Consider the following 25,329-nt stretch of genomic DNA (forward strand, 5'->3'; position numbering starts at 1 on the left):
TTTCTGGTGCAGCTAGATGCCGCTACTACTAAAAGTAAAGTATCAAGAGCTCTAACGACATGTTATGATTTCCACAATGCTCATCATTAAAGCACCTACAGGGAACTGTTTTCGTGATTCTGGCGGCCCTTTGAACAAAATTTGATGATGGCGGTACCACAACACTACTGAGCAGCTTCTCTCCTCAGACTGTGAGTCTCATCAATTCATCCTCACGTATCCAAACCAGCTGATTTTTGCTTTGTTGGTCTGGAATCTGATTTCTAAACATGTGTTAAAGCACATATCCATGAGTGATCTACAGTATTTGTCATAGATAACTTGGCTGTGTGTAATAGTGCAACTAATCAAATGAGTCTCCAATCCTTCTTCAGTTGAGATCTCATATTGTTATAAACACACAGTAAAACACAAATACCAACTCAATCTGACAAGTTACTGTGACTGTTATGATAGTAACATGACAAGCTGATCATAGCAATCTCATATTATGATTGTCAGATTGCTGTAGAACAAAGTCTCTGATTTTCTTGCAGTTCTGTCAGTCCTTTATGCTGCACACTGTCCTATAAATGAGGTCTGACGTTTGCTAAAATGTAGGTACAAGGTGAACAGAAACAGGATTGGAGCACCTCCTTGTTGCTGAAACAGATCAGGTCAATATAAGGGCAAACAACTACCCACCTTGTGAGTTAAGGGTTTCCCATCGGCAAGGGCTTTCCCGGTCAAGGCGTCAAAGAGGAGAATGACTGGTGAGGAGAAGGACAGAGAAAACATAGTAAAAAACAAATCTGTTCAGTGTATCTCACCATCATGGTGATGGCAGCCACCTCACCCTTTTCATCGCTCTTGTCCCGGATGGCGATGGTGTCATTACTCAGCGAGACGCCCTGTGCGTTAAGGATGTCTGCTCTCATGCCGGGAAACTTGGGTGAAGATATCAGCCGACCCTCATAGGAGAACGTATATAACCCCGCTCCATCCACGAGCAGAAAATGTCTGTGAGACAAGAGGAGGCAGTGGATGAGAGCAGAGTATGCCTGCTGTGTATACACTGGGGAGGGCAAGGGAGCAAGGAGGGAGAGGAGATGACCTTTTAAATAGTAGAAGAATGAAGAGTTGAGTTAATAAACTGATACGATCAGGTCATTTAAACACATAATGCACATTAACAAACCATCGACTTACTCAGAAAGACTCATCAAACTCATCTCTGAATAGCCAGTAATCTATTTAGCTGTATGATGAGTGTCAGGGCCACGGCATTGGAGTATTGCACAAGAGCTACTCCATATTAATCTAATTTCCCCCAGTGGTTTCACTCTCAGCCTTATTGTATGACAGGGCTGGAGTACAGCCTGTGTGTGTGTGTGTGTGTGTGTGTGTGTGTGTGTGTGTGTGTGTGTGTGTGTGTTTGGTTAGCTGCTTGATGAGTGGTCAGTGTGGAGTAATGAAGCATTAGAGAAGCTGACAGACGATCAGACAGCCTGCTCGCTCTCTTGTTGTGCTGCCCCCGGAAAAGAGAAACTCACTTCTCGGCCTGCAGGATGAGGCTCACTGTTCCCTCCTTCAGGTCAAAGATGAGTGGAGTGTTCCAGTTTCTTGAGCTGGAACGGATGAGACATCACAAACACACACACACACACACAGAAAAGATTTGTGAGAACACAAACATCTAATAACAAAAGTGTTACATTTGGCGGGAGTGCAGAGGTGAGAAGATGAAAGTAACAAGACTAGGAAGGCAAATTAAAGGAAATCTCATTAAAAGGAGATCAGAAAAATATGCAGATAGAACATGAAAAGTGACAGACAAGGACACGAATGATCATGACAGAAATAGAGTAGAGAAAAAAGCGCTGACACAGACTTCAAACAGAGCTGTGACATTTAATGTTGTCAACTACAAAATTAACTGCCAAACATTTTAAGAATCAATTAATTGGTTTGCGTCATATTTCAATTGAAAAATAGGTAAAAATGATTTGATTCCAGCTCCTAATATGTTAATATTGTCTGGCTTACTCCTCTATGACAGTAAAGCGGGTTAGAAATAGGTTTCAGACAAAATTTTAGGAGACCATCATGGGCATTTGGAAACACGGACTGACATTTTTGACCATTTTATACACCTTAAATTAACCTACCAAATTCACCATGCACACAACATCATCTAATAACATGAGACCAGTATAATTCAGCATTATATCCAGATGCAGTTGTTTTTGAACCAGTACTCCTGTATTGTAGTGTTTCCATTTTTTTTCCATTCTTTGACACCATTTTGGGTGAAATTTTTCAGGCTTATTTTGCCTCAGTATTTGGATGTAAAAGATGAGTATGGGCAGCACAAAACCCTCATGTGTGAAGGAATACTGAATTCACAAGATGAGAGAATTCAAGGGCAGTGTGAACGAGGATTAGAGCGCACGAGGGAAGGAGGCGTGGGCTACTGACTTGTAGACATAGCACTGGAGGGAAGTGGCGACCACAAGGTGACCGTACGCCAGAGATGCTTTGATGACTCGATCTCTAAACTCCAGTATGTCCACTGCATCGTTCATCACATTCCTCACCTGAAGGAATGTGAAGCAAAAATATGAAGAGGTTAGTACAACAACAAGAGCAGGGATGAAAACAGGCATACAATTTATAGTTCTGAGCAAAGACTTAACAGGCAAACAACAAAGGGGAGACACTGTCTTCACTAACTGAGTAGTGAACACAGTAACATACACACTGGAGTGCATCTATTCTTAATATACACAGGAAACATTTGACAGCATGTCCAAGTATACGTAGGGAAACTGTGGTTGGAGAAAGCAGTTTTTACAGTTTTAAGTGAGAGCATGCAGTGGTTGCGACTCGTTTTTTCACCTACATAGATAAATACTTCCCTCCAGCTCCATCTATGAATGAATGAAAAGGCCCTTTCCAGCACCAGGTGAAAGGTGGGGTTATTTTTACAGCTTTACAAATCTTCCTCCTCTGCTCCCTCCAGCAAGCCAAATTTACATGCAACACAACCAGGAATAAAAAACATTTGACCGCAAGGTGGTAAATTTAGCTGGCTGATTCACAAACCACTGGCAGATGTGCACTTTTAAAAAGGACTGCGAGGAGGAGAGGGGGAGGAGGGAGACAGAAAGCGCCTGCGAGGCTGGAAATAAATGGCTGATGACCCGACTTTGTTTGGTTTACACAAACTGCACTTGGTAAAGACGTCTATGGCAAATGAGCACACGTGTGTTGGCACACAGGCATGTGCATGACCTTGTTTCTGTAGGTGTGCGTGTGTGTATCCCCGTCTGAAAGTATACAAGTGTGTGTGTGTGTGTGTGTGTGTGTGTGTGTGTGTGTGTGTGTGTATGTGTACATTTGGGTGTGTTAACCGCGTGTAAACGCTACCCTGTGGTTAGAATGAGTTTAAACAGTAGAGAACGGTGGAGCGAGAGAGGCAGCTACACAGGCTGGTCATTGTCATTGCAGGGCTGCACACTGGCACACAGGGAGGGTCCTGCTTTAATATATAGCCACGACTAGTCAAGGCCTGTGAAACATTTACTTCTCTTCATAGCATACTCACTCATCCGTTTACTGTCTGCCTGTGGCAGTGCAGCACTTTTTAATTCTCTTCTTATGCTGACGTAATTGAGCTCGGCTCTGTTTGTTTGCCTTGTAAAAAAATTGTAGTTTTACTCACAGATCCACTAATTTTTAGTGATCTGAAAACCATCAAAGACACCTTTAACATGTAAAACCTCAACTTTTATAATGGACCAGGAATCATGAGACTTCCAGTATGATTCTCTTGCCTATGCATAAAACTGTGCCATTTGTCTAGATGAGATTCAGTCTCATTGTTTTGTCTGTTTTCACTTCTTTCATTTCATCAAAATAACTAGAACTTAAGGAAGTATACATTGCTTGAAATATAGTCTTTTCATAGAATTTCATAGAGTCCATAGAATCATATCTTTTATATTCCATTCACTAGCCTATTCCAAATACTGTTTTCTAAAAATACATCCAACCCCTTCTCAGACTGCCTCTTCTTCTTTTAGTTGGGTAGATGGATTTGACCCTAGTTTACAGGTAGGATTTCGGACTTTTAGTGGTGTTCTGTTGTACTTGAGTATGAGGTCAGATATTTTCAATTCCGGACTGGAACACAGCATAAGCAGTGCCGCCAGCGGGCAACGTACTGAGAGCTGGTGTTGGCTCATCTGTCTTCAATGAGGATAAGATGGCAGCCTAGTCACAAACTTTCTTTTATTACAGTTAAACAGGACACTAAAATCTGTTTCCGAAACAGGGGAGACAAGAAATAAGCAATATAGTAACATAATTTCGGTGCACATTTGATCAGAAGTGACTAGTTTGACAGTTTGATTTGAGTCTGTGAGCCTCTTCTCTCTATCCATCTGACAAATGAGAGGGGAGCTCTGGGTGCAGCTAAAATGGAGGGAAGTTTAACATGTTTCCCTCGAGTCACTGAGTTCTCCTCAGACAAGACTAAATTGACTTTGAGGTTGAAAAGGAGCAGAAACCTAATCCTAATGTGTGTCTTTTATTCTACCTGCATGGTTCTCCTCTTGGTGAGGGTGATCACAAAGTTCCTCCACTCCCAATGCTGCTCCACCACATGGGCAAAGATGACATGCCCATTGCCACAAGCCCCAGCCAGCTGGGTGCCGTCTGCAGACCAGGCCACACTGAACACACTGCCTGTATTGGGCTTCTCCAATGCATAGGACCACTGGAGGGAGGGATACAGGGAGAGAACAATATAGTTAATTGCTATAGATATTTATCTACAATATCAAACAATTACCTGGGCAGACATCTTAGGAACAAGAAACATTGAGAAGTTTAGGTGAAGAGAGGCGGCGAGAGTCAAGAGTCGTGTATGAGTGAGTGCGTATATACAAGTGTGTGTGCGGACATAATGTAAACTCTGCTAGAAAGACAGGGGCCCAGTCAGTCAGTCATTGAGCTGTGATGAACTGTGAGACACTGAAGTAGCGCTCGGCCCTGCCAAGTCCAGCACTCGCGCTCGTAAACATACACTCTGCTATCCTCATCTATTACATACATGGGGGGCAGGGGTACGGGGAGGAAAAGGGAGGGTTTATATACGAGCCCCCAAACTGAAGCCAAAAGCTGATTAACAAGACCTCTCCCTTCTTTTTATAAGAAAAGGATTGAGAAGGTAGGGCTCTGGAGGGGGCTTACAGACACAAAGTAATAGAAAATCCGCTGCGCTGATGACTGTCGGGGATGGAGAAAGACACCACTGTGCGACATGCGGCCCTTAACAGTTTCTGAGACAAGGATTCCTCTCTCATCTTTCCCTGTTTCCCTCAGGTATCCCTTTTCTCTTTTTCCAGTATTTTGTTCTTCCCCGACATCCACCTTTCCACACATGTGTCCCTCAAGTCTTCAGTGGAGTATCACAATAAAATTAAAAAAAAACAACTTTTCAAGCAGTTAAAAGTTTTCCGAGATGTTATTTTCCAGGACGATTACTCATAAGGCCGGGCAGTAACACAGTAAGTCATACTAAATAAGTGTCTATCTCTGTTATTTGCTGTCAGCTGTGCACACCTGGAGGAAGTGTGGTGCAGCAGGCCGAGCACTGCGAGGAGTTTGGAGAAAAGGCCTCAGTGTTTGCTGCCTCACACACATGAAGCTGAGGGATGTGAGGTGTGGTGTGAGGTAACAGTCAGCAGGCTGCAGGTTACGGGATCTCTCTCCCTCTCCTGGTCTCATAGACACACAGCTCAGCTGGTTTTGGTCTGCACCCTCCCAGCCGTTAATGTCATATCAGGACCCAAAATAGTTTGAGAAAAAAATCAGACCTGTTCAGCCATGTGGACAAGAGATAGGTTGTGAAACTTAAATCAATTACCTTTTAACTTCTTTCCCCTCCCGTCTCCCTTTGATTTATGCAGCTCCACGCTTCCTTACTTATACATCCTGTAACAGGAATTAGCCTCTCTTTATACACATAATATTCTTTATGTGTAGATTTTTTCAAACCTGAGTCTATCCATGTGCTCATTCACGTGCCGCATGATCTCCACAGCCAGGCAGTCTGGCCCAGCGTTTATAACAATGAGAGATCTCATCCATTCTTCAGCTAACATCTTGAGATGGCCCGCTCTGTGTTAAAGCACCTCAGGGGGATAAGGAGAGGGGAGGGATGGAGGAGAGAGGGATGGATGGATGGAGGGTCAGAGATGCAGCTGAATGTATACACCAGACTGTAATGAAGCAGGACATATGATATCGGCCCGAGGAGCGCTGCTGGATCCATGCTTACCTAATGCTTTTAACACATTGAGCCATTTGACTCCTTCTAGAGCCAGCCGGCAAGCCAGCAAGTGAGAATGTGTGTGTGGGAAGGAGGGGTCGTCTTTGTGTGTGTGCAGTACTTTTGCGCATACGTGTCAGTGTGTATGTGGTTTTCACCATGTGTGAGTGAGAGAAACGACAGACGAGATGAAGAAAGTGTAAATACTGAAATTGTGAGATTGGAAGAAAATAAGATAACACCGCAGCAGAGTGATTCATGGGTGTGTAGACAAGGAGAAATAAATGTGGGTCATTTTTTCCCCTCCTCTTATGAGTGTCCAATGTCTGTTTTGAAGGTGTGTGTGCATGTGTGTAAAAGAGGTGAAAATCCTCAGGCTTGTCAGAGTTGTCAGCCGGTTTCTGACTATGGGACACAGGGGGATTCCTATAGCTGTCCTGCGATGGACAGCAGAGAAGAAACCTGGGACATGAATAACCTTTTCTGGACCAAAAAACCTGCATGTCACCCTGCTTGATCTGCCTTTCTTTCATTTATTCACTCCTTTCTTACAGGTAAAGCATTTAGAAGTTCTGACAGATGGCTGCCTGACAAGAAACTGATTAGGAGTGAGGTTCTTCAAAAAAATAAGAATCTAAGCCAACTGACATCGGGCATTTCCACTCTAAGATGGATTGCATTATAGCAATCATCTTGCAAGCACATGACAGGCACAGTATATTTTTGTTTATTAGAGGAGATTAGATTAGATTATTTTCATCATTGATAAATCTGCCACTTATTTTCAAGATTAATCGCCTATTTGTCTGGTCTATAAAATGTTATTTGTAATGTAAGTAGGCTGTGCCTCATGACAAAGAAAAGCGGCAAAGACATAAATTTAAGAAGCTGCAGCCAGCAAATGTTTGATATCTTTGCTTGGAAAATGACTAAAAGGAATAAACAACTATCGAAATTGTTGGCCATTAATTTAATGGAATCAACTATTTGAATAAACAGCAAAGTGTTGCAGCTCCATTCCACTCACATTTCACATCTTCTGATAACAATTTTGTCTCAGTGTAGCCAAGCAAAATTTGAGAACGCACTGAGATCACTCGTTAAAAAGCTATTTCATGGTAGCAATATCGTCTGATTACACACACACACACCACAGCATATGCATTGTGTGATCTGCATCTATAATGAGTACATTTCTGCTATATAGACTAAGCACACATATGTCATCATTCTCTTCATTCTCACACTACCAAGCCAGACTGGTGCTTTAAGATTTGAAAAGGCTGGCAAAAAGACGGTGGATGGAGTGAGAGTGGACTGTTACATGTATAATTTAGATGGAGGAAATGTGCAAAGAGGAGACCAGCAGTGGGAGGCGAACATCAGTGGCAGTAGATTTGGCAACTGGTTTTATTGCAGCAAAAAGGGGTGGAACTGTACTAGAGGAAGGAACTCTACTGGACAAGACTGGAAGATGATTCGAGATTAGTGTAAAGTTATATCATACAGGAAGAAGAAAGGGTGAGAAGACATGCAGAGAGAATGTATAAAGGCCAAAATTAATATTTAGGAGGGACAAGTAGGAAGTTGAAGGTGGGTCTGGGCCTTCATCTAGTGTAGCAGGAGTCCACACTCTAGTCACTGAACCCTGTCTGTCCATAATGGGCAGCTTTGTGGCCAGAGAGAAGGTGGCAGACATGACGTGTAGTTCTCAGCTGAGCTCTTTGGGAGAAGGGGGGCCTCAAACTCACAATGAGCTTATACACGTAGTGTACACGCAGTAAAGCAGCAATGCATGGCTGTGCATGTAAGTCTAAGTAAACACCACACAATGCAGACACAACCACGCCCACACATGTACCTGTGTCAGAGACATGGCAGGAGCCCAAGGCTGGTAGTCTAACACTTGCAATGATCATTTTGAGCACCAAGCAAAACACCCACACATGCATCCTGTGTGTGTTGACATGTGTGTGTTAATGTGACTCAGACGCACAGACGTTAGTTGCATGTAGGTGACAGACCCTGGAGGGCTGAACTGGTAAAAATGACCCTGTGGGATGCTGTAGTACCCTTCACAGAATAATTCAATAACGCTGCTCTACCATCCACCATCCTTCATCGTATTTGGCTGGCGGTTACTATCTGGATCTCTTTTCGCTACAGGAGCAGGCCTATGATGTGATGATCCACAGACCCTGGCATGTAGCATGCAACCTACCCCAGGCCCACACTGACATGCTGACAGTTCTGCAGACAGCGGCACATTTGCACACACACAGACATATGCACGCACGCACTCAGAAAAAAAAACCCAAAACACAGCCAATCTGCGAATGCACAGCCTCTTCAGAGCCTCTTTAAGGAGTGTGCTTGCCCTCTCCCTCTTCCCTTCCTCCTCCTCACTCTCTCCGCATTTCTCGACATATGTTTACCATTAAGACTGGCAGGTGTTGTGGGCCTGCCCCTTCTCTCTATTGTTGCCCTGCAGCCGCAGCCAACATGGGGAGGCCTGTGAAAAGGTTACGTTAGCTCAAAGGCAACGAAGTTCTTATTCTGAGAACCCCCCAAAATTATAACAAGCCTGTAACAAAAGGCACCCTCTGCCTCTCTATGTAGTTACGACTCCACACACTTTTTTCAGTTATTTCTCACTTTAAGAAATATATACATATCACCTCAACATCCATCTATTTAGTACAAAATACTTACCTGTAGACTTAAAAAGGCAGCTGGTGAAAGTTAAAAGTTTTCTACTTTCCACACACAATAGCAGCTGTGTTCAGCTTAAATTATGTTGGTCAAAGAGACAACTTTTCATGTCAGGGAGAACGCATAAATGTATGTTGCATGGTAAGCGGTTTCTGGTTGTCACAGGCAACTTCATTTTCAAACTACAGATGAAAGCTGTGTACTGTATTTAGACAGATTGGGCCAAAATATGAGTGTTTGGAACATACTGCACATGTGGCTGGATAACAAAGATGCGGATTATGCTGTACTAGTGATTTGAGAAGTTTCTAGGTAGAACTTTATCAGAATCCATGACATGATGGAGACCATAGATGCTATCCCCCTCCATTTATATCCAAGAAAATAAAAGTGTGTATCTGTGCCATAAGTTTACCCCTCCCCCTCTCTCTATCCGCACCACCTGAAACAGCGCTCTGGTTTTTGTGGCCCGGGCTGAGAGGAGTGGGGGTGGGCGGGGGTGGAGCTCGGGCCAGGGAAAGGGTTAATGACACATGTCTGGACTAATGGCTCCCAGTGGAGCTATCTGCTGATTCAGCCCCATTACTTCACAAGCATTAAATATGTCTGCCCTGACCGCTCTCTGCTCCCCCCAGCCCTAATGCAAGTCAACAACATGCTAATCAAAGCGGGGGCATGAGATTTCCAGACTCTCTGTGCTTTTCTAGCCCTTTATCTCTGACAGTCCTGTCACACTGAAGCAAGCACCTAGGAAAGGCTTGAAACAGCCATTAGTGTTAATGGGTCAACCTGAGTCTGTGACCCTGTTAAAAACCTGCATTTTATGCAGCTACAGCGCTGCTGGGCCTTGGTGTGCAAAAATGAACACTCTGTACATGCAGTTCATATTTAGTACTTTTAATGTATATTTCTGACAAGAATTGAAATGTATTGAAAAGATATTATTGTTGAGCCCTGCCTGACAGTGATGGAATGTAACTAAGTGCATTGACTCAAGGACTGTACTTAACTAAAACTTTTGAGTTACTTGAGTTACATTTCGAGTTTTCTTCCATACTTGATACTTCCACACTCCATGATTTTGGAGGTAAATATTCCTTACTACTTTTTACTCCACAACATCTGTTTGAAAAATTTAGTTACCAATTAATTTGCAGATTGCTGCATCAGAGCCAAAGTATTTTTAAATGTAGTATCTGCAGTCTGATAAAAGAAAAACTGATTCTAGTCATGAGAAAAATGCTGACAATCATATCCAATAATCTGCCAGATACATATAATTAAACATATATACTTACTTTAACATGTACTTTTGATACTTAAAGGGGCACTATTTCCTTTGAAGTGGAGATGCTAATTAAGGATTTTAACTCACAATATTAATAAGGTAATAATACAAATTAAGTAATTTTTTTCATTACTAAATAAACAAGCTGATCTCAAAAGGAAAATAAGGTCCACAGAACACCGTTTGAGGCTAGAACGTTGGCAGGGTCCGCCACATACAAACAAACTAAAACAGTATGAAGGTGTGTTGTCCTTTAAGGTCAGTTTGTTTATTCAGTCATGAAAACAAAGAGAGGTTGTTCATTTTGTTTGTCTAGGCAACAGTCAATGAAGAGCTTATGCTTCTGATTAAAATTTCTTGCCCAAAACTACATAACGCTCCTTTAAGTACACTTATTGCCAGAATATTACATTGATACTTGTCAGCAACTTTTACTCAAGTAGTATTTATATTGGTGACTTTCACTTTACCAAAGTACTATTTTATGACAATATACCTTTTTGACTCAAGTATGACGTTAGTGTACTTTCAACACTGTCTGTATGTGTCATCACTGTTAGTTAAGAGCAGTTTTAAGCAAAAAATGCTAAATTCACTCAAAGTAGTAAAAGTATTTGTTAATCTCCTGATTACATAACAAATACAACCACAAAAAGCCCCTTCTCTATTAGTTTATCACTATGCTAGTGGGATAGTGGGGGCCAACCTAGTCCAGGGTTAACAGTCTTACATAAATCAGAACAGATGGCAGACTCGCTGCAAAGCCAGCTGGCTTCAGTTTGCCTGTGTGTCTGTGTGCAGGACAGGACCTGGCAGTGCAGGTACAGAGTGTAACTCCCTGCACATAATAAACACAACACGCGTGTCCGAGTGTATTGGACACTGGACATATACAGGCAAGCATCTAGCCATGAAGAGACATACATATATACATACATACATACATACACATCACATGTATGAAAATGCTGCAACAAATCTACTCTTCAAAACAAAAGTTTGTCTCTGTGAGAAGTGTTTGAGAGTGAAACTGAAAACAAGATGTTTGTTTTGAGGAAATAGGAGGTGGTTTTGGATGAGGGTTCATCAATCTCTCAGGAGATTAGGAGGCCTTGTAAATGTCAGCTTGCACTGACCCCTCCATGGGGGATGGGGTTACTATTAGGATAAGGACAAGCTGGGCCCAAGTCCAGGATAGGTCAGACCTATGTGTGGCTGAGAACGGGCCCCTAGAAGGGACTACATGATCCAAATCACAACACCTTTCCTAGAGATGAAGATGTTACAATAAAGTAAACTACCTGTTAATGAATTCTACATTCAACCATGGATTTACATTGTTTCTCAACTGCCAACCACCTATGTATTGGAAGTACTTGATGATAAATCATTTTTCTTTTTTCACAGACAACTGCCAAGGTAAATTATCAACATGCTCTTTTGGGAGGAAAATGAGGAGCATCTAATGCAATGTACTTTGTAATAAAGCTGACTCAGCTGTATCAGGTTACATACTATCAAAGCAAATGAGGTCTCCAGCCTGTAAACGAGCTGCTTTCAAATGTTCCATGACACAGTGTAGTCTCAGCTTCACACACAGATATACACACAGATATACACACACACGCACACACACACACGCACACACACACACACACACACACACACACACACACACACAGTCAACACTCACATATCACCTGGGAGGTGTTGAACACCATGATACAAGCTTCAGGTCTAAATGCAACTCTATACAAAACATTTATTGTGAGCTGCACTTGCCATTAAGGTTACTATTAATGATTCTTCTTATTATCAGTTAATCTGCCAATTATTTTCATGTCAAATCAGTTGGATTTAAGTTGCTGGAACCAGCAAATATTTGACATTTTTGCTTAAAAAATGACTTAAACTATAACTCCATCATGACAATAGATGGTCTCATTTTCATTTACCTGATTTATCAAAATAAATTTGCTAATTTTTGCAAAGAAAAATTCAAAACGTTTTTTTTTCCATTAACATGGAAAGTTTTTCCTCACTCAAATTGAGGGTCTAAAGACAGAGGATGTTGTTCACTGTACAGATGTAAGGTCCACTGAGGTAATGTGATTGTGATTTTGGGATATATAAATAAAATTGATTTAGTTTGATTTGAAAAATTACAGAAAATTCAACCAATCTCTGTATTATTTGTTGTTCGTTCGTGAGTTTTTTTTCTGAACCACTGTCAGAGGCACAAGTCAAACGAAATAACTCCTTGACTTCACCAGAATGTCCCCAGACACAGTACACATTTGTGTACTTTGTGGGTTTTATTCCCACAAAGTCATCATCTCAGTCTCCCTGTTGTCCAAAGGAACTGTGTGCGTCTGCACAAATGTGTGTGTAAAAATACTGCATAATGTTTAGTGTAAGATAACAATGAAATGGAATCTCATTTCTTTTTAGTATTATAGAGTTATGGCCTCTAACACAGCACATTTCCAACTGTTGAAGTACCCATTATACACTAAGTGAACTTACCAGCACTCACAGTGTTTTCTCTGCCTGCTGCACAATAAACCATTTCCATTCCCTGACTCGGCAATAACACACAATAACTATAGCTATCATATAAGCCCATTTCTAAACATAGGCCAGCAAGAGGAGCTCTGCAAATCTCTGTATTGAAATACCCACTTGGCTCAGCTAAAGAGATACAGAGGCCGAGCCTGGGACGAGTGTAGAGTGGCACAAGTTGGAGCTTTGGCAGAGGCAAGGGGAAATGGGAGAGAGGGGCGGGTGAGTGAGGGGGGTGAAAGAAAAACTGGAAGATATTGAGAGAGAGAGAGAGAGAGAGAGAGAGAGAGTAATGATCTACACATGGTTTCATGCTGGAGCCTCAACATAGTAACCATAGACATATGCTGAGGCCTCCTGGGACTCATCAGCAGGACACAGCTGTGAGCTGGACAGCAGAATTCTATTAGCACCAACTATGCACACATGCACTTGCAAACACACACATACATGCACCCACACACCCACACACATACACACAGACACACACACACAGGTAAATTCAGTATTTGGCTGTGTTTTGGCATCCTACAAACACATAAGCCCTCAAGTGGACCTGATGGCTGATCTTGAATACCCTGAATCACTTAGTTCATCTAATGGCATCCACACAGGCTGAAGGGTTTGACAATTTTAGTCAATGAGCCGAGACAACGTTCGATGGGATCCCTACAGACGCAAAGAGTTTATTTTGGAAGACACTGACAAGTGTGCCTCTAAACTGCTCCTCAATGGGTTATGTAATACCTGTTGATAACAGCTCTAAATTTCATGCTTATATCTTGGCTAGGTCTACCCAACTATGAAGCAAGGAGTCCGCCTGTCTGTCTGTGCTTCGAATATCCCGAAAACTGTTCACTTGATCTACTTCATACAAGGCAGGTGCGTTGCTGGGGACCTTAGGAAGTGCAAGTCAGAAGTAACTCCATAGACAGCTTCTTGCTAATCCTAGAATATTTTATATATCTAAAATATCTAAAATATTTTAAAATACTGGCACATCACACATTACAAATAGGGTTATCCTACCAGAGGCAGCAATGTATCATCTCACATTATCTTTTGGAGAGGCAGACATAGAATAACATCCAGAAAATAGAGATTAGCCTGGTGCAACAACTTGCTGTAATAACACACGGCAGAAAGAGAAAAACAAAAGCAGGCGGTAAACAAGTCTGGATGAGTGGGGAAAATCGTCAATGCAGCAAAATGTTTTCAGCAAGAGCTGGAGGTGAGCTTTTAAAATTCATCTATCAACATTAGCATGCTAGCTAACGTTAGCCTCACATTTTACGTTTATCAAAAAATTGCGGCTTCTAACATTCAGATATTTCACTTTTTCTGTATGGTACTGCAATTTCAATAATGTTTTGATTAACTGTGCAGCCCTACAAATGAGGCACAAATTATATAGAATAAAGGAGCCAGTCAATAAATTAGTCAATGTCAAAGCCTAGCACCATTCTGATGTCTGATGAAGGAGGAGGAACACTAGGGTGAAGCCAAAATTAAACCCTTTCAAATCATCCTTTTCTGGACCATGGTCCACTGCCTCTAGCCCGGCCCTAGTCCTCAATAACAACCATTAATGAACTCTAGGTTGGCAGTTAAGCTTGAAGTGATACCCCAGTTACACACATGCTCTGCTTTCGCTTATTTGTGTGCACCACTGAAGCCCTTTATTTGCTCCCTTCATCACTCAGTATCACCCGTGCTCCTTCTACAGTTTTATCCCTCTTTCTGCTCCTTTCTCTCTGCTAGTGTGACATGTTTGTCTAGCTAGTGGAGGTAGTGATTTAGTGCTGCTAAGAATGATGACTCTGCCAGAGGGGCTGGCAGGGCACTGTCTCACTGTCATACGCTACTCCAGTCGTGGGGGGAGGGAAGGATGGAGGGGTGGAGAAGTAAAGGAAAAAAAAAGAGAGGGACAAGAGCAGAGCGAGAGAAAGAGAGAGAAAGAGCACGAGCCACAGCAAGAGACAGAGAGCGAGAGAGAGAGAGAGACAGAGAGAGACAGAGAGCGAGAGAGAGAGAGAGAGAAAGAGAGACTTGAGGGAAGGAGAAACCACCGTCTTTTATGGAGACCAATCCTCCAAGCCTCACTGCCTAGGCCAACTTTACAGGATATATTGGACAGTTCCACACTACCCCGCCCCCCACCCCAACTGCTCTCTTTTCTCAACTCTTTTTCGTGCTCCCCTCCTTTTTGGTTTCCAACAAGGCAAGCCTTTAGCCGAACTCTGGAGAGGTGTAAAAGTATTACCATGTCAACAAGTGCCTTTTACTCTAACCAACTTTATGCACACAAGCACCGGCTTCTCTGTCTCTCTTTTTCTGTCCGTCTGTCTCTCTCTCTCACACACACACGCGCTCGCACACAAACACACACACACGTGCACACACACACACACACACACACACGTGCTCGCACTAAAAAATTGGGGTCAATCATCTGCAAGAACGACCTTAGTATACACTGTTCCACAGAGTGTGCCAGAATAAGTTCAGCAACACAGAGAACCAAAGCCTGTTCGGCACAAAGGACCTGGAATACAAAGGAGAAACCATTATCCTTGCTTTTTGGTAGTGAAACTAATGAGCTCCTCGGGATGATAGATTAACTCTACATGTAAATCCTGCATCTCACACGCTCTAAACTGGGTCTTCAATGTGCCTGGTAACCTCATCAAAATGAGATTAAAACAAACTGGTAAAGTTATTCCTGTGAAAATGGGAGCGTAAACGGTAGAGGAGGAGAGCTTTGAAGGGCGATATAGACCCCAGTTGCCCTTTTTCAGAATTTGTGGTCTCTTTCTACCACTAGTTCACAGTGTACGGAGGGAGCGGGCTTACGACAGCAAGAGAGAACAGAGAGAGAGAGAGAGAGAGAGAGAGAGAGAGACAGAGAGAGACAGAGAGAGAGAGAAGCCCTGCCCAGTTGCCTGGGGAGAAAACTGCTCTGGTGCTGACTCAGGACTCTCTTTGTTTGACAATGCTCCCTCGCTCTTGCTCTCTCTCTCTCTGACACACTCATACTCTCAAACTCACTCCTCTTTTTTCAAACACTCGGTCACCATCTTTTCTCATGTGCACATGCTCCTTCTTAGTCAGACTCATGCCAATAATTTCACTTTGACTTACTTTTCATCTTCTTTTCCCCTCTGCTGTTTTTCCACCCACTATCCACTGTGTTTGTGTGTGTGTGTGTGTGTGTGCGTGCGTGCGTGAGTCCATCTCTCCTACCTCTGCTGCCTTTCCCTTCTTTTGCAGTGACATTTTTCGCCATCTGAACCACACTGAATGTAAAAGTCCCCTTCTCGTGATGAAAGCAGATAAAGGCTTGCAGTCTAATAAATCTACAGTGGTTTCTTTTGCCTTTTCATGCTCCACTAACAGTGGTTCACGATCAGGACCAGAACTCTGGGCTGTTTTATTCTCTTCCAGCAACGGCAATTTCCAGATGTTGGCCGGCCAGTGGTTGGCAGCAAACTGCCAGCGCAGGCTCAGGTATATGCTCCCCAGTGATAGAGAGGGGGAAACTGCTGGAGGGATCCAGGGAAGCCTGAAGTCTGGCAATTAGGGAGAGGGTGGCATGTCATAGAGAATAAGAGTCTACCTCTCATAAAAGAGTTTTTTAAAAAAAGACCACAAGAAGACTGGCAGACTAACCGACAGTCAAGAGTGATAGACTCTCTGAGAGAAAATAATGGTTGGCAGCTATAAGGATGGCAGACAAAGATCCTATAGAGAATGAGGCTGCATGTTATAGAGGGAAATGAGGAGAAAGAGAGGCAATGGTGATTCCAGCTGGACATGGACCCATTCCCAGAGTGGCAATGCTGAGCAAGGCTCACAAAGAGCCTAAGGGGACCCCCCCGGATTCACCCAGAAAAAAGGGGAGGTAAAGAGGGCCCAGGAGGGAAAGGGAGCCAAGCGGGGGGGAAGCACTGATAAGCACGAGGTAGTCCAACACACCCTGACACAGGGTGGAGGGAGGAGGGAGGCATGAGCAGCAAACAGGAGGAAAGATAGAGAGAGATTTACACTTATCCTCAAAACAGGAGAATTCCCTCTTTAAAAAGGAAAGTGTGCTTGTATCTCACAGATAAAGAGGGGAAAAAACTGAAGCTGCTCTATCTCCCACTTTAGTTCATACAGAATAACTTTTAGAGCAATGTACTGGCACAAAGTACTCAAGATGGATAGACAGATAAGGGAATAAGGAGGGCTTTTCAAAGACAGTGGGGCTTGCAGCAAATCACAGCTAGTGATAATAAATCATTGATTGTTATGATTGTATGAACTAACAGGCAGCATCCACAAGTAGATACCAGTGGTTTTACTCTTTACTAACATAAGTTTTAAACAATGCTCTCATTATGTGCTGTAACTTTGATACATGATTTATGAGTAGTCATCTCCCAAAACTGTGCGAGGGTGATAGCTGTTATGACACTGTGGAAGGACGACTGGGAAGAACAAATTACAAGGATTTTGTTCAAGAACCTGAGGCTAACATTAAAGTGATCTGATGATCTGAATCAGGTTGCCTGTGGTTAAACATATAACATAAAGCTGGGGAGGAAGAGAGGGAAATAAAAGAGAAACATCGGCTTATCAGTAGGAGAGCAACAGGAACGTGGATCGTAGCAGGGTCACATCTTCAGTAGACCTCAGTTAAAGGTAAGGGAGGGCAGTAGTGATCATTAAGTTCAGTGAAGGCTGGGTCACAGGCCAACATCATCATTCATTCATTTAAATGAGGCCAGACTGGCAAAAGGCTCAACTCTTTCCAAATCATAATGTGAGTTGATTCAGCAAGGTGCAGTGGAGGCATCAATTATTTTAACCGGGGGATGTTTTCTTGATTACAAGATTCAGCCATGTTTATGTGACCTTGAACAAAACACCTGCCTGACAGCTTTAACCAACTGATTTCTGTGGGGGTGGGAGGCCCAAAATTCAATAACCATTTAAAGAAACCAATACATCTACCTAGATGTAACGTCATCTTACACCGATGTGTAGCCATGCCAACATACTGGTTTTGCCGGGTATTAAGTGTGGAGCAGAGTGAGCAATACAAACTACACTTTGGTCAATATTGAGAAGACATGGCATCTATGAAACAGCACCATCCATCTTGTCAATTGCGGCCGCCATTGTTGTTATCACTTCTTCGTTCTGGCACACATCTTATAAAATGCTTGACAGCAGCTTGACAACGGAGTTTGAGCTGCCTGTGGTGCTGATTGGCTGAATCTTATTCCCCCCGTGGCGCTCATTGGATAGTCTGCTTTTCAGATGAGAAACCGCAGCTTTATGTCGCTATGCCAAATGGAGCGGATGGATTTAAAAGTCTGGACCCAGGCAAACAAAACACTGTACTCCTATCTGCTCCTGGGACTATGTCTGTCTGTCCTTTAAGAATATTTTCTCTTCATTTATCATTAAGTTTTTTAAACACTCACCAAAGAAAATCTGCAGAACTTAAGTAACATAAAAAACATGAATTCTAACCCATGAACGATTTAAAAGAGGAAAAAGAAATCAAACATTGAGCAGAAATTAGAAAAGCAAAACCAAGCAACTATTACATTTATGTATGTGAGCATGGGTGTACAGTGCAGAGAGAAAAAAACAAGCACAGGGAAGAAAAAGGGGAGGCGAGAGGGGGAGGCGGAGAAATAGAAGCGAGAGGGTGCTCGCCTGGCACAATGAGTCCTACTTGTTAGCCAGTGACAGTGTCAGGGATCGTGACAGGGTCCAGACGCTAGACACCAGCTGCAGCGCCTCGTAAATAGACTGCTGTCTCGCAGGCACATTTGCACGGCAATGGTTGCACACACACACGCACACACACAGACACACACAGGCATGTGGGCACATGCATATACCATGGCAGGCACACAGACAGACACTGACTTATTGTCTCTCCCAAATCTTGTAAAAGGGACAGTGAACCTCTTTGTGCCTTGTGTCCTGTTAAAGCTCCTGTGGAGAGAAAATGTACTGTACACACAAGAACTCCAAAAACAACAAAAATGCAACTGAAATAAGTTAATGTGTATTAATAATTCAATAATGTATTCAATAATAACTACATACCGATGCTTTATGGAAAAACAAACTTTGTGTTCAGTCCATGGGGTGGCTTGCTGGGACTACACGACTAGTCTTTCCCAGTACTTTAGCCTAAAAGAAGTTAACTTTGTACGCGTGTGTGTGCGTTCCCCCTCCCTGCATGGTGATAATGGGGGGGGGGGGGTAACACGCTACATCTGCCCTGTGGTGTGAGGAGGGAGAAAATGCAGGAGGAAAAGGGAAAAGAGCAGGAGAGAGTTGAGAGTTTAAGGCGAGAGGAGAGCTGAGCTGTACGGGGGGTGAAGGGGTTAAATGCACGGGGCTGATCCTGCTGAGCCAGCAGCAATACGTTAAAGTGCAAGGTTTCATTGTAGCAGATACAGAATGAAACTCCTTCCCATTAGTCACGCTAGTAAGTGAAAAGACTCTTCGCGCTCCTTAACCCTTACTGCAGGGCAAACAAACCACAGCAACAACACAGGTATAGCTTGTTATTGGTTATGGGTTTCTGTGTTTGTAGTAGCCTCACATGCTCGGTGAGATTACAGTTATTATGCATTGTGCATGTGAATGCAAACAGAACTTTCTCAAACTTGATGCTTGAGTGTCCTGAATTCACACACAGAATGCAACTCAGATGGAGTGACCTTTGAGGGGGATTTTCTTTTTCTAAACTTGTTTTCTCTCCTTTTAACCCCCCCATCCTCTTCTTGAGTAAGCCTCCCACGCCATGCTACAGTACACACTGTCTCTGAGGGGCTTAGGGAGGAGAAGGCAAGCATACCCTTCCTCCAGTTAGAGCATGGCAGAACCATAATCATCATAATTATCATCATCATCACACTGCCTTAACCAAGACACACACCACAGCAAAGCAAGTGGTGCAATGACGAAACAATGGAGCAAACCAACCACGTAAACAAACACATAACGGGAGGACATAAGGTGAATCGGGTCATTACAAAAAAATAACAGAGTGAGTTGTACTCAGTTCTGCCTGTTATAATTTTAATAGCTCAATAATTTCTATTTTTGTTTACACTAAGTAAATGGATACAAGCTGGCCTCATGTGAATGATTTCATCAGCTCACAGCTATAATCTGGCGATTTTCCCAAAAACTACCAAACTCCATGGTTCACATAACCAAAGGTAACGGCAGAGAATAAGGGATTTCCCTAAACTTCCTTCAGACGTTCATACAATACAAATTATATTAATGTAACCTCTCCAAAATGCATACAAACACACACCTTAACCCTCTGGAGAAGACATGTGTGTTGGCTCAGGCCTCTCTCCAGCCCATTTGCTTTAGTGCTCCAGGAAAAAAAAAAAAAAAAAAAAAAAAAGCCATTTGATCCTAATTAAATCAAAATGGAGCATGAAATGCCTGGTGATCAGCACACAAAAACCCAGCCCTGGCTGTTTGTTTTCATTACAACAGGTCTGAGACAGCAATACACTGACATCTCTGAGTAAACTCGAAGAAGCCCTAAACATCCCACAAGGGCAGAGCGGGGAACTAGTAATATTGTTCCTGGCCAAACGTTCAGCAATAATAAAACAACAATTACCATCCATCATTCTCTCATTTCCCCTCTCATTACAACTCCAGTTACCATCAGCACCAGGTAACAAGAACATGTGGCATGCAGCCTAATGTGGTTTACAGAGATGAACGATGTATAGAAAGCATGAGGCCTGTAGTGAGACTCATAATACAAACCATACCAGACTGGAAAAGCTGACAGTATAACATAGACACTGTACATTTCAAGGAAAAGGACATGACTGACCACTAAGGATCAAACCTGCAACATGGTCAAGTGCAATAATCAAATCGTAGAAGCGGAAATCATTCGAAAAAAAAAATTATCATGACAAAACAGCATATCAGCTAATCACTGCAGTGCTGCAGAGATGCAGGGGATGACAAATTTTGTCCTCCAGTGTAAGAAAACATGTTTGTTTGGTGCAGACCCCAATATTTTTCGGTGAAAATGAAAATTTGTACACCCACAAGACATTTTTCAGAGAATTACCTCAAACATGGAGTAAGGTAGAGGTACAATCAGAAATACTTTTTATTTTATGACTTGCTATCCAACCAGATTGGTAACACAGTTTTTATAAGATTTTGCTGATATTGTTCAATCAAAAATCAATGGAGTGTCTGGCTGTAAGTGCAAAGCATTATTTGTGTTTGGATTGTCTGACTGTCAGCTGATGTGGCAAAAGACTTCCACGTTCAGCTTCAAGTAAAGGTGCCAGATATCTAACATCTGGCTGAACAATATTTTTATTGGTCAGTGCCAACATCCCATTGTGGTGATAGAATAACTTCAAATTGTATTCAGAGAGTCACCATGTGATGCAACAATTCAAATATAGGGTACCGATGGAGTGTGAAAAGGTGTTGCTTACTCCAGTCTTGTCACAGAGACGCAGGGTGTTGAAGGAGCCCACAGAAAACACCTCTCCATCTGGTGCCCAGGACAAAGAGGTGACCGGGTAGTCATGAGACAAGGAGGAGTAAAGCAGACGGCCAAAGCTGTCCCATACCTGTTGAGGGAGGACATGGCTTGAAAGGTAAAAAAGGACTCTACACGCTCCCAAGACATCTAAGAGTGCACACTGCCCACCTTATATTTACAGTCTTCTCCACCTGACAGTATAAGGTCATTCACTGAATTCCAGTCAACCTTCAGAACAACCCCGTCATGAGCCTTCCACTAGAGAGAGACAGAGGGACAAGGGAAAGGACAATTTCAGGTCAACACAACAGAATGATGCCATCCATATTCAACTTCGTCCTTTAGCTGAAGAGAAATGGGAGGGCTCTTTAAAAAATACAGAGTCCCCCAAAAAAAAAAAAAAAATGAAAAAAATGAGCAGGATTCACTCCAGAGACAGTGACATGTGTTCTTGGTGTCTCACACTGTTATGGGTGTATAAAATGTTTCCTGTCAGAAAGCCTGCATTTGTCATAACCTCAAGACACTCAAGCCAGGCAGTGTCCAAACCATGTTTAACCCTGTGTGGCTGATGCACATTGACCCATTCAGATGGAGCCCACACAGGTTCAACGGCATCACTGCGTTGGTCTCCAGTGAGTCTGGAGGAGAGGTGATGAAGTTAGGTGTGTGTGTGTGTGTGTGTGCTTGTGCCTGCTCATGCATGTGCGTGGTAACAGAAGAGAGAGAGCAAAGGGTTGAGAAGTCGCACATTAAACCCTCCAGTGTTTATCCAAGGTCCCAGGCGCTTTTCGGCTTCAAGAAGAATAATAAACAAATGTATACATGGACAAGAAAAATACTCACTGGTGAGCAAGGTCCTCAGTGCTGCGCTTTCTTAATGCAGAAGCACTTAAATACAGATCTAAGGCATTTTTATTCCTTTTATTTCTAGAGATGCAAATCAATCGCCCTTAAGTTTAATATCCAAAGACCTGAATGAAGAAGGTGAAGTGCTTAGGGATGTCACATAAAATTATGGGCAAAATTCATATTCAAGATAAAAACTAATACACAAAGATATCTGCAACAGAAAATAAACTGCCCATTAGAAACTATAAAGGTGGCAAAGTAGATAATGACTGTGGCAAGAGAAGCCACAACCTTAGTCAAAAAAGTTTTAACACTAAGCAAAACTTTGGGGTTACTTACTATTGTATCACTGTCAAATTTTAGTGAAATAATTGACTTATATTAAGTGTTTATTTAAGTATTTTCATGTAATAAGGCCCTCACTAACTTCTGAATAAGTTGCTTGATTTGCCCCATCTTTCATAACAATTTAAAGCAATTACTACACCAAAAACATTTTGAGAAAAATAACAGAGGCAACATTTTTTAACAACCATCATTAATAAATACTAAATGTATAGTTTACATTTAAATTTTAGTGAATAGTATGTTCACAGTAAACAAACAATGAAATGCTTCATAAACCATTTATTAAACTGTAAAAGGTCATCAGCATTAGTTGTAACCTTAAAATTGAATTCAGTTAAAATTGAATATAGTTTATGCAATAACATATAAATGAGTTATAATTCTAAAAGTAAATGTAACCAGTGAAGTAATAGCAATCAGTAGAAATAATCAGGAGCTAATGGGTCATATGACTGAGAAGTGATTGAGGAAACAGAAAAAAAAAAATCTAACTTTTTTCCCCTTTCCCCATTTATGATTTCTGAGTCTGTATAGTCCATAAAAACGGTATGCCCCATTTGAATTGTGTTGTGTCAGTTTTTTGATTGATTTTATGCTAACTAACATAACTTTTGAGTCACTACTTACCACGTAACATTTACAAACTTGAAGATATTTGAATCTTAGAATTTGAAAAACTTAAGAATAGAGTTAGTGTACCTGTATAACTTTGGCGCTGGGCTGCAGAGGTTTGACGACTAGCTGTCTTCCTGATGTGTAGAGGATTCTGTCCGAGTCTGGACCCCAGGCTACAGAATACACAGGAGACCCTGGAAGATATGGAGAAACACAGGTACACAGACTATGATATCCAAGGCAGATGAAGTCGCAAGATCACGTGACCGTTTGATCTTAGGAATCCATTCTGGCAGGCTTTAACCTATGTGCTTGTGTTTGAACCACAGCAGTTTGGACTTCTATTCCTATGAGGAACTACTGGCTGCTTTGGGTCTGGTTTTAATCGTCATGACCAGTGACAGAAGCCACTGTTCGTACGAAAATAACAATGGTGGCTCCTAGAGAGGTTAGTGTAGATGCTGCAATAGCATCAGTCACATTGGATCTGAAGAGGATTTCTTAATTGAAATAAAAGCAGGTGCTGATGGTAGCACTCTCCTACTGTTGATCTGACTGGCTGAAGTTAGCATGTTAGACAGCTGATCTGTTCACCTACAAAGTATCTTTAAGTGTCTGTCTTTTTCCAAACATTTTCAAAGGACGACTTCTGAGATAGTTCTGATGTGTATTCAAAAAAATGTGAATTAATATTGTGTGTGCATTGATTTCTCTCTCCCCTTGACAAACTGGGGGTTAGTTTGAACAATGGGTCCAGGATACAGCAGTGCTAATTCCTCCTCTTAGAAGGTTTCATATTTCCACAGAGATCTCACCTCATTCAGCCTATGGAACAGCACTTAGCTTGCAGGCACACCAGCTGAGAAAACCTGCCTAACCTCTACAGCATAAGCACGTAAGTGTGTGTGTGTGTGTGTGTGTGTGTGTGTGTGTACTTTCGTGCACACACGTGTGAGGGAAAATGTGTATGTATGAGTTGGGTTTGTGGCTACGCGCGTGTGGAGAGGAGAGGGCCTGACATTTAACCCCACTCCAGGTGCATGTGGTTTCTCACAAATGCCAACTGGTCACATGATCTAAATCTGACAAAGGCGATGAGAGGGGTTGAGACAAGTTCCTCCCTCTCGCTCACTCACTTCCAACCTCTTCCTAGAGCTCTCTCTCTTTTAAAATGGGTCATAGTACACACGAAGAACCGCGGGCTGCTGTGAAGTGTGTGTGTGGAGTCGCTGGCTCTGAAGAGAAGCAACACCTGCAATGATCTGAGTGCCATGTCAAGGGTGGTGTGTATCTGCGGCAAAGCCACCATATCCAGGTGTTCCACAAATCTGTAGGTCTGGTGAGCAGTCCACCACCCAGCAGCTCATTCTCCAAACAGCCAGCGTAGGAAAAATGTTCCTCCATACTGGGGCTGAATTGCTGTTATTCTGCCAGGTTTTCCACAGCACCCGTTATTCAGCAGGAGTGTGCCATCCATTTCCCCAGAAGCCAACTCTCATCCATCCCTCCATCTTTTTTTCTGTCCCACGACTGAGAAGAAACATTTAATAAGTCAAACAGCACGATGAATCAATTAATAAGTAATACATCTGTAATGTGAATGCTGGATAGCGAAATGTATCATTAGGAGTCTTTTTTTTATAGCTTTTAATAAAACGCTATTTCTATAAAGCTTTGAAACTTTATGGTTCTTTTAAGAAAAAAGACATAGAACTGGAAGAGAGATTCTGCTTTTAGTTGTATTGAGCACAATTACACCCTAATAAGCCCAAACCCATACACACACCACACAAATGTTCACACAATCACAGAGCCACAGAAAGAGAGAAAAAAAGACATTTCCTTTTTGATTGTCATTCTAAATTACTTGGCTTGAGTAAAAAGGCAGTTTCAACACAGAAGGAAATCTTGCAGATCGTTCAGCGGTGCGTGCCAGCAATGAAATGTGGACGTGAGGTACATGCTCACCAATGGAACAACCACACACACACTTTTCATAAAGGAATCATAAATATTAACACAAAATGTAGGATAAAAGTCTGAAGAATAAAATCAAACAACATGTAAGGTGTGGCAAAT

The 25,329-nt window shown here is 42.3% G+C and overlaps 1 protein-coding gene across 5 annotated transcripts in view; it reads right to left on the bottom strand.

The window, feature by feature from the left end:
* ift80 (intraflagellar transport 80 homolog (Chlamydomonas)) overlaps positions 1-25,329 on the bottom strand; it is a 38,494-nt gene that overhangs the window by 6,851 nt on the left and 6,314 nt on the right. For all 5 annotated transcript variants that reach the window (XM_037119468.1, XM_037119458.1, XM_037119449.1 and 2 more), the window contains 8 exons: positions 23,335-23,444; positions 21,604-21,693; positions 21,386-21,523; positions 4,580-4,759; positions 2,458-2,576; positions 1,533-1,607; positions 836-999; positions 685-749 (listed from right to left, as the gene is read on the bottom strand). In XM_037119468.1, coding sequence (XP_036975363.1) covers positions 685-749; positions 836-999; positions 1,533-1,607; positions 2,458-2,576; positions 4,580-4,759; positions 21,386-21,523; positions 21,604-21,693; positions 23,335-23,444 — 941 coding nt within the window. The remainder of the gene's footprint in view (positions 1-684; positions 750-835; positions 1,000-1,532; positions 1,608-2,457; positions 2,577-4,579; positions 4,760-21,385; positions 21,524-21,603; positions 21,694-23,334; positions 23,445-25,329) is intronic.

Source organism: Acanthopagrus latus, chromosome 2 (genome assembly GCF_904848185.1).
Source record: "Acanthopagrus latus isolate v.2019 chromosome 2, fAcaLat1.1, whole genome shotgun sequence".
Taxonomy (NCBI): domain Eukaryota; kingdom Metazoa; phylum Chordata; class Actinopteri; order Spariformes; family Sparidae; genus Acanthopagrus; species Acanthopagrus latus.